At 40.6% G+C, this 10000-nt stretch overlaps 1 protein-coding gene across 4 annotated transcripts in view; it reads left to right on the forward strand.

The window, feature by feature from the left end:
* The window catches only part of LOC132854547 (DNA (cytosine-5)-methyltransferase 3A-like), a 46622-nt gene that overhangs the window by 11952 nt on the left and 24670 nt on the right, over positions 1-10000 (forward strand). For 2 of the 4 annotated variants that reach the window (XM_060883023.1, XM_060883024.1), the window contains exons 3-4: positions 1404-1511; positions 5702-5758. In XM_060883023.1, coding sequence (XP_060739006.1) covers positions 1404-1511; positions 5702-5758 — 165 coding nt within the window. Of the gene's footprint in view, positions 1-1403; positions 1512-5701; positions 5759-6293; positions 6913-10000 lie in introns of those variants that run through there. The other 2 variants (XM_060883025.1, XM_060883026.1) reach the window with 2 other exon arrangements.

Genomic DNA, 10000 nt, shown 5'->3' on the forward strand with positions numbered 1-10000 from the left:
TAAACTGGAAATCTGCCAGTCGTGTGTAGGATGAGGAGCATCTGGAAGAGTGAACTAGTGATGTTAGATGCAGCCTGAGTGGTGTTGTCGCTGCTCTGTGTGTGTGTGTGTGTGTGTGTGTGTGTGTGTGTGTGTGTGTGTGTGTGTTTTCAGCTCCAAGCGGAATGAAGAGTGTAGAGGGACAAGTGATGTTGAGCACAGGCAAGAGAGATGGGGTGTGTGTGTGTGTGTGTGTGTGTGTGTGTAGACCAGTGTAGTGCCCATTCCACCCTGGCACATCCCTCTCTCTCTCTCTCTTTCTCTCTCCATGCAGCCGGGTTGCTTGGCAACTGGAACGGCCCAAAAATAACCCACACATTACAGAAATAGAGACAGGAGTCATCTAACAAGACACCAAGCTATCACACACACACACACACACACACACACAAAATACACTACACTAACACACACACAAAATACACTACACTAACACACTATATACTGCACTAATATAAACTCTGAACATAAACACCCAATGCACTACACTAACACAGCTATTATACACACTGCACACACACACCTACTATACTGAACACTAACACACCCCGAATATAAACACATTAACACACACTACACATTATGCACACACACCAACTACACACCCTGAATATAAACACTATACACTACATACCTATAGCTACTAGACACGAACTAGCATCTACTATGCAGACCACACACACACACACACTCACACACTCCCTGAGCAATCTAAATACAGACACAGTAATTATCCTTTCTACCTTTAGTACATAATTGCAAATAAAAACATTGTGTGTCTGTTTGCGTGTTTGCGTCTGTGTGTGCGTGTGCGTCTGTGTGTGTGTGCGTGTGTGTGTTTTTCCTTATGTCTCTCACTCCTATTTTGGCTTAATGTTTAACTGGCAATAAATTCCAATCTAAGCAATGATGAAATGGACGGTCATGTTCTGCGTGTGTGTGTGTGTTGGGGGAGTGTGTGTGTGTGTGTGTTGGGGGAGTGTGTTACTAAGTGGGTTGTCGCGGAAATGACATCATCACACAGGAGTCTTTAGTCAGCAGAGCAGCATCACACTCTCCGGGACACAGTTGCTAAGCAGTTTTTCCCCCGTAGCAACCACTGGCTTTCTGGCAGCTGGTTCCTGTGTTGTGTTCGCAGATATGTAGCCCACACACACACAACCAATAAGAAAGTGTGTGTGTTTTCAGGGTGTTTTATTTCTAACTGTCCTCCAAAACACACACACACTCCATACATATCTGTTTCTCCTCCTCTCTCTGTCTCTCTCTCTCTGTTGGTGTGAGGGTGTGACATGCATTCTCTGAATATCCTCCAAATAAAACATAAAACCTTATATGCTTACACTGTGTGTGTGTGTTTGCAGAGTTCAGAGCAGGAACAGGAAGTGTCTGAGGTCATGCAGGAAGAGGCTGTGGTGGACACTCCGGCTCGCAGAGTGGGGCGACCTGCTCGCAAACGCAAACCTCCCACGGTGAGCAGGCATGGGCACGCACACACACACACACAGGTGCACACACACACGCTTGGGCACACACACGCACACACATGCACACACTTGCGAATACACATGCTTGGGCACGCGCACACACTCGGGCACACACACGCACACATACGTGGGAACATTCACATGCACTTGCACACTCGCAGACACACACGCACACACACGCTCGGGCACGCACACACTCACACACACACGCCCTTTAACCTTCATATTGTCCCTGGGTCTTTTTGACCCTGCTGGAAGAATTTAATGTGTCATAACTTGGGTTTTCTTCCACATATTTGCCTGAAATTTACCAGGATTGTTCCAAATTATGAACTTTGCAAGCAAAATTAATTTTGTCTATTTTCGTTGAACTATGTGTTCAGAACAGTATACACTACGCGTTTTTGATCCGCTTGGGTCATTTTGACCCGGCCACATTTAGTGGGGCAATAGGTCACACTTTTTCCCTTTTCAGCGCAATGAACATACATACAGACACAAAAATGCACACAAAAAATGTCCACTAACACACGCACCCAAAACACACACTCACACCCCACAAACACACACACATGCACACACAAACACACACACAAATTGGGCATTGCATTTCATTAGGCCTCCAGAAAAGAAAAAAAAGCATTTGTAAATATTTCACACTTTTGATATGCCTTCGCCTAGCAGAGGGCAAAATATGATCTACCGAAATGATGCTACACACACACACACACACACACACACACACACACGTACACACACACACACACACACACACACACACAGTCAAACACTGTTCAAAGCATTGGGCATTGCAATTCAGTTGGCCTCCAGACAAAACAAAAGCTACACATTTGTAAACATTTCACACACACACACACACACACACACACACACACTCATACACACACATGCACACACACAAACACACACACATATTGGGCATTGCATTTCATTAGGCCTCCAGAAAAAAAAAGCTACACATTTGTAAATATTTCTCACTTTTGATATACCTTTGCCTAGCAGAGGGCAAAATATGATCTACCGAAATGATGCTACACACACACACACACACATGCACACACACACTAGAAAAAACACACGCCTCCAGAAAAGCTACTCATTTGTAAATATTTCACACTTGTTAGATGCATTTGTCCAGCTGGGGGCAAAATCTGATCTACCAACAAGCTTTACACACACACACTCATACACAGACACAGACACACACACATGCATTGGGCATTGCAATTCATTGGGCCTCCAAAAAAACAAAAACAATCATTTGTAAATATTTCACACTTGTTATACGCATTTGTCCAGCTGGGGACAATAACTTCTCTTCTCTTCTTCTTCTACCAACAATCTTTACACACACACACACACACACGTTGTGTTTTCATATTCAAATCATATTTGTTTCCTCTCATTTATTTATGAATTTAGTTGCATCAGTCAGCTTTGGCCTGAGTAATGTTTGACATTTATCAGTCAGTGGTTATCCAAAATAATATAATATATAATAAGTTCTGCTTATTTTACTCAAAACATGGCAAAATTTCATAAGGTTTAACATTCATAAATTAAATATAATAAAAAAACATAAGGAGGTAAACAAAGTTTTATTCACATGAAATTATGGCATGTTTTTGAGTGTGTGTGTGTGTGTGTGTGTGTGTGTGTGTAGCCTGTTGTTGGTTGATCAGATGACATCAGGTGGGTAAAATACATATTACAAGTGTAAGTTATTACACACAGAATGGTGATAATTGTAGAATTTTTGATTTATAAGCATTTAAGTCAATTTGGCCTGTAAGAAAACAGGTTTTATTATTTACTGACATTAAAAATGGTCAAAATGGTTTCAAAACAATGAAATTGTTGAAATATGCCTTTGAAATATACCAGCCTGTAATCGTGCATCAACTTTTGTGCCTCTATAGTGAAAATAATTCAAAATTTCTGTTTTTTGTTTTACTAAAAAATGAGGCATTTTTGTATATAAATAAGGTTTATTATACTGAATATATATATATATATATTTTGCAAAATATATGTTATTATGTTGGAATCAAGTTAGAGTAAAAAGGTAAAAGAAAAAAAAAAAGGCTATCATATATAGTTCATTTTTTATAAACAGTCAAAACAGACAAGGTCAAGCAGACTCTGCACTCCTAATTTGTATGGGAGGACAACACAAGGGTTAAGTAAGTTTTGACACCACAGCATACTTTTAAAGGTAAGAAGTCTTGCTGATTTTACTGTTGTTTTTACTGTACAGCCATTTTGTTTTGATGTCACTTGCTGAATTCAGGGTAGAGGAAACTCGGAGTTGTTGCTTTGTTTGTTTTTTTAATTTTTGGAGATTGGAAATTATTATTTACAAGTTTTAGTCAAATGCAGCCTGAGCTTTACACCACACATGGAAGTAAAACCCTTCCCATCGAGCAGGTTTTTTGCATGTCACTGTGCTGTCGCACACCTCGGGTCTCAACTGTGTGTCCTGTCTATCTGTCCTCCTAACACACGTCCTTCACACGTCCCTGTGACTGACACACCTACAGGAATACATGTGTGGAGGTTCTTCAAAAGTCTCAGTTTCTCTAAAAGTGTGTGTGTGTGCATGTGTGTGTGTGTACACTTGGTTTGAGTTTAAAGCACACAGACCACATGTGAAGGAAATGAAACACACACACACACTCCACAGGGAAGCTGAGTCTACAGCCAGACCTTATGAAATCATGTGCCATTCATATGTCTGTACTATGTCCAACTCCATGACTGTGTGTGTGTGTGTGTATGTGTATGTGTGTATGTGTATGAGTGTGCGTGTGTGTGTGTGTGTGTATGTGTGTGTGTGTGTATGTGTATGAGTGTGTGTGTGTGTGTATGAGTGTGTGTGTATGTGTGTGTGTGTGTGTATGTGTGTGTGTATGAGTGTGTGTGTATGTGTGTGTGTATGAGTGTGCGTGTGTGTGTATGTGTGTGTGTATGTGTACTGTATGTGTGTGTATGAGTGTGTGTGTGTGTGTGTTCACCATATTTAATTATTGTAAACTTTCCAAGTCTAAACAATCGATTCTAAAGAGCAGCTACATCTTTCATCTGGGTTTGATTACACTCTCTCTCACACATGCACACACACACACACACACAGACATATGTACAGTATGTGAGTATCATGAGGATTAGTGTTAGTTTATGATGGCCTTGTGGATTGTCCTCATTAGAGCTGTGTCAGCGTATCAGTATAGTGATTTAAGGGGGAGGGGCTTGTAGCTCTGACACTGCTACTGTCTCTGTCAGTATCGTTAACAAGCTTTACATTACGTTAAGTTATCTTGCATTCCGTTAAGTTAGCAGGTTAATAGCGTGTCCGCATAATAACAGCCTTCTTTTTTTTTTGAGCTCTGTCTGATGAAATAATTAATGGGTGTTACAGCAGCTGACCAATCACCACTATTTAAGAGCTTTTAAAATAATCACAGTCGCAGTCACTCTGCAACCAAAGTATTTCCTGTATACGTCGCATTTTAATAAAGTATTTATTAGATTTACTTCAAGAACTTATTTTTGGACCGAGTAGAAATCAGTTGGTTTTAAAAACAGTTCAGTAGTTCATTTAACAAAAACATTCATAAATTTATATCAATTGCTGGAGACAATTTGGTAATTTATTTTATATTGATTTCATTTGGTAAATTTTATCTTATCTTATATGAAATTATCTCCAGTAGTTTGAGACAATTCTACAATTTGCATTTTAGATCTAAGTCATGAACTTGCTTATATATCAAATTAATTCCATTATTTATATATATAAATCTAGGGGGACACGGTGGCTTAGTGGTTAGCACGTTCGCCTCACACCTCCATTGCGAGTGCGATGGGTTGGCACTCCTAGGTGTAGGTGTATCCTGCCTTGATGCCTGAGATAGGCACAGGCTCCCCGTGACCCGAGGTAGTTCGGATAAGTGGTAGAAGATGAATGAATGAATATATCTAAATTTAGCAATTTGAAATTAGAATCGAATTCGTTTATTTTTAGATATAATTCAGTACTTTTTTCTTAGAAGTTTATGTAAAATCACCACAATCTTTTTTTAAACGGGTTTGGCTCAGGTCAGAACGATTTTAAAATAACACAGCACACAAATAACTATTGTAATTCCACACAGGACCACCAGGGGTACTATGGAGTAGAGGCCATCAGCAGAATGCTTAGAATGAGCCAGGTATGAGACACACACACACAAACACACACAAACTGTCGTAATGGAAGCAAAGCAGCTGTCACTCATTAGAGAACAAGGTGTGACAATTAGTGAAGTTTAGTGAAAAAAGAAATGGTGGTGATTTGTTTTTGCTGCTGCTTCATTTCAATCAAATTGTAGAACAGGAAACGACCGTCTCCAAAGCTTCCTCAGACTAACACTGCAATCCACCAGGAACCACCTCCAATTAGTTCCCACAAAAAAAAATACAATGTGGTTATTTGGTGATACACAACTTTGCGTTAAACGTGTACAGTGATGTTACGAAAAAAAATAAAGCTTGGTAAAAAAGTATCAGAGGTCATTTTTGGATCTAGTGTATATACGTAATGGTTGTTTTTCTAATCTCCTGTTGAAGTGAGTACAAATCCATGCACTTAATGTGCGTGTTATTCAATTTACTTTTTACTATCTAGCATTCATAGCTAAAAAAAAACCTAGACAGTGCACACCCACAGTGCACTGTCTAAACCACGCCCACCAGAGACAAATTACTGTTAAGCAATACAAGTGAGTCATCACTTCCCAACGCAAACAAAATAAATCTAGCGACTAAGCCATTTTAATAACAGAGTAGCTTAGTTTAGTTGGTAACTGTTCATAACTTCATGTTCTGAATTCATCCACCGGGTCAAACATGATATGATTCCACGTCGCTGCAGTTAAAAGCTACACTTTACTTCATAAACCAATTGTTAGTCACGATGCTGGACGTCCAGCTAGTTTCCTGCCACTTTTTTTACATACCTTAAATGGGTGTGCAAAACTTTTCCACAAGCTAAGATTTCACACAAACCGCGAATCACTGCTCAAGCACCTTGATGGTCCTCTGGTGGACGAGCAAAATGGGGTGCAAACACATATGTGCATAGCGACATATGAGCCACGGCCAGGAATGAAACTCACAGACACATCACCACAGTTACAGCGTGACACGTTTTTGCTCTAGTATGTGATAACTCTGTAAAGTAAAGCCTGAAACAGGAAGCTTCTGGCTGCAGGAGGGGACCTGAAACGGAAGTAGAGAGAGTGAAAGAAAGAAAGAAAGAAAGAGAGAGAGAGGAATACAGATTCATACCAATACCTAGCATTGGCTTTACCGGAGTGTGATCATGGTGAGTCCTTCCTGCATTTTAAATTAAATCATCAGACTTACTCTGGTCATGTTAACACGAAGCTAACATGAAGCTAGCCCTCTTCACAGCTAGCATGAGGCTACAGTATTTTGAATGAGTTGAGCATTATTGAAAGGAGGATGCTGGTAACTCACTTGACAGTGCATGCGAATTTACCGTGCATGCTATACCAGGTTAGTTCAGTGTTTGTTGGTCCTAATTTTAGCAGAAGGCATGTTAGCCATTACATGCTGTGCCACTGCTAATGTTGCCGAAGTGAAAGTGAGGAGCAGTTAGGGGATTCAGTGCGTTGCTCAGGATCCTTAGGGTCCAAAACCACAACCATTAGGCCACGACTTCCCCAAACATCATTCAATTCTGCTGACTTTTCATGCAGACGTTGAGTGTGTGTGAACCTTTAGTCTAACATACACAGAAGGACGCTAGCACTCTTACACATCTAGCTTTCTGAAAACTAGCTTTCAAAAATATATAGACGGGAAATGTACAATATTGTGCTAATCTTAGCGATTATAATCTGAGATTAAATATTTCCTCATTCTGTTGCTTATTGCTTGTTCAGTTAATTTCGTTTTTGTCGACTAGTTGTTTAGCTCGAGTCCCAGGGTCGCTAGAGGGCTGCTCAAAAGGTTCAGCTCTGTGTTTGGATTGGGTTCGGCTTCAGTTCTCTGACATTTAAAGTGTATTCTAAATGAATACATGCAAATCTCCTCCTCATTACCATAAATCATCTTTAAATAGTAATTAAACACTCATTAAAACCCAGCAGCGGCGGATTAGAGCGGCTCTAAGTGATTGTGTGAGGGAGGAGCCTGAGGGATCGTGGGAGAAAAAGTAATATATTCATGTGTCTGAGGTATATACTGTATGTGTGTGTGTGTGTGTGTGTGTGTGTGTGTTTCTTGGGGTACATGATAATGTAAGAACTGAATCACCAGATACAAGGATTTATGTTCATTATAACAAAATTTATTAAATGTCCTGAGTTTTTGTCCCAATTTGCAGAAAATGCAGCAAACAGTAAATGCTGTTTTTTGTAGCAACCACACACACCAAAGCGTGTTCCATTTCAATTACCCCGGAAATGAGGTAAAATATATTAGCATTTTGGGCGGGAGTAGAAAGATCGGATCAATATCTGATTCGCCGAGACGCATTTATGTGGCCTAATGTAAATGGAACAGTTTTAACAAATCAGATAGCTATCGGATCAGAGAAAACACATGAAGTGACCAGGTAAAAAGGCCCTATGTGAAGTCTGGCAGCAATGCAGTGCCGCCTGTGTGTGTGTGTGTGTGTGTGTGTGTGTGTGTGTGTGTGTGTGTGTGTGTGTGTGTAATTTTTTCAACACAGTCTCTGTTCTCACTAATGACACAGAAGCCGACCATCAAGTCTATATTTTTGTTTATTATTTTTCCCCGTCTGTGTGTGTTTAGCTCAACACACACACACACACACACACACAGGGGTGTAAACCTCTCTACAGCCTTAGTGCTGTGGACTGTACAGGTTTTACAGCCATGTGTAGAAGCCTTCAGACACACTCGCGCACCAGGGGCTCAAACAATAATGTTTTATGTTTATTTTAAAGCTAAGGTTCTGCTATAAAAACCATATGATTAAAGACTTAACACACTCCAACACACTAACACAGCTGGCAGGGAACAGAGGCCTGGAGCCTGCTAATTAGCACCATGATGCTAAGTGGTGCCTGCTAGTTTTCATTCATGATTTGCAACATTGGCATTTTTAATACTCTTGCGTTCCTTTGAAGGTTGTGATTATTTATAGTGATGGACGTTTATATGATGGACGAGCTTCTGTAATTACGCCAGACACGTGCCAATTATTGAGTTTACGATATGCGCAGATATTCAACTTGAGTTAAAAAGTTGTTACAATGAGCACAGAGGAAGGAAAGATATACTGTTACTTCATAGTGTTCACGTGTAAACGACTGGCTCTGTTCAGAGGAAACGTTCAGTAACTTTGCTAGTGTAAGTGATAACCAGCTAACTAGCTAGTAACAATTTTCCAGTACTGATGTTGCTGCATCACTAATGGTCTACTAATATAATATAATTATTATATAATAGCACAGATTTCTGATTGGTGCTAGGACTGAATGACTGATACCCCTTACATCCAAAAAGAACCGGGTGCTGGTTCAGAGCTAGTGCTGGTGCTGGTTCAAAGTTGGTTCCACTGACGAACCTTCTAAGAACCGGTTTGCCTTCCACCGGTTAGACAGCATCACAGAGCCGAGTCTGACGTCACTGTATACGTGTCACGTTACATGAACTGAACATCAAATTAAATATTTTTTTATCCCTGGTACGTAATCCAAACAAATCTATGATCTTGTATTTAGGTTTCGGTGACATGTGACGGTCTCACTGCATTTAACCGCCGTTCTATTGGCCGTGTTTTCATGCAGGCGTGTGTCGGGTTTCGGTTTTACATTTACATTTACATTTGCAGCATTTGGCATTGGCCCTTATCCAGAGCGACGTACATAAGTGCTTAAATCTCTAACATTGACTACATTAATGCTGGCTCACTAGGTGACATACTTAAGATACCAACATTTGTTCAAAGTTACAACGAAAAAGTGTCAAAGGTTGTGTTTTTTGTTTTGGTTTTTTCATTCATTCATTCATCTTCTACCGCTTATCCGAACTACCTCGGGTCACGGGGAGCCTGTGCCTATCTCAGGCATCATTGGGCATCAAGGCAGGATACACCCTGGACGGAGTGCCAACCCATCGCGGGGCACACACACACTCTCATTCACTCACGCACTACGGACAATTTTCCAGAGATGCCAATCAACCTACCATGCGTGTTTTTGGACCGGGGGAGGAAACCGGAGTACCCGGAGGAAACCCCCGTGGCACAGGGAGAACATGCAAACTCCACACACACAAGGTGGAGGCAGGAATCAAACCCGACCCTGGAGGTGTGAGGCGAACGTGCTAACCACTAAGCCACCGTGCCCCCCTGTTTTGTTTTTTTTTAAATGCAAAAGATAAGGAAAGAAGTGCTAGTTGAAGTGTTTCCTGAATAA

This window comes from Tachysurus vachellii, chromosome 12, assembly GCF_030014155.1.
Source record: "Tachysurus vachellii isolate PV-2020 chromosome 12, HZAU_Pvac_v1, whole genome shotgun sequence".
Lineage (NCBI taxonomy): Eukaryota > Metazoa > Chordata > Actinopteri > Siluriformes > Bagridae > Tachysurus > Tachysurus vachellii.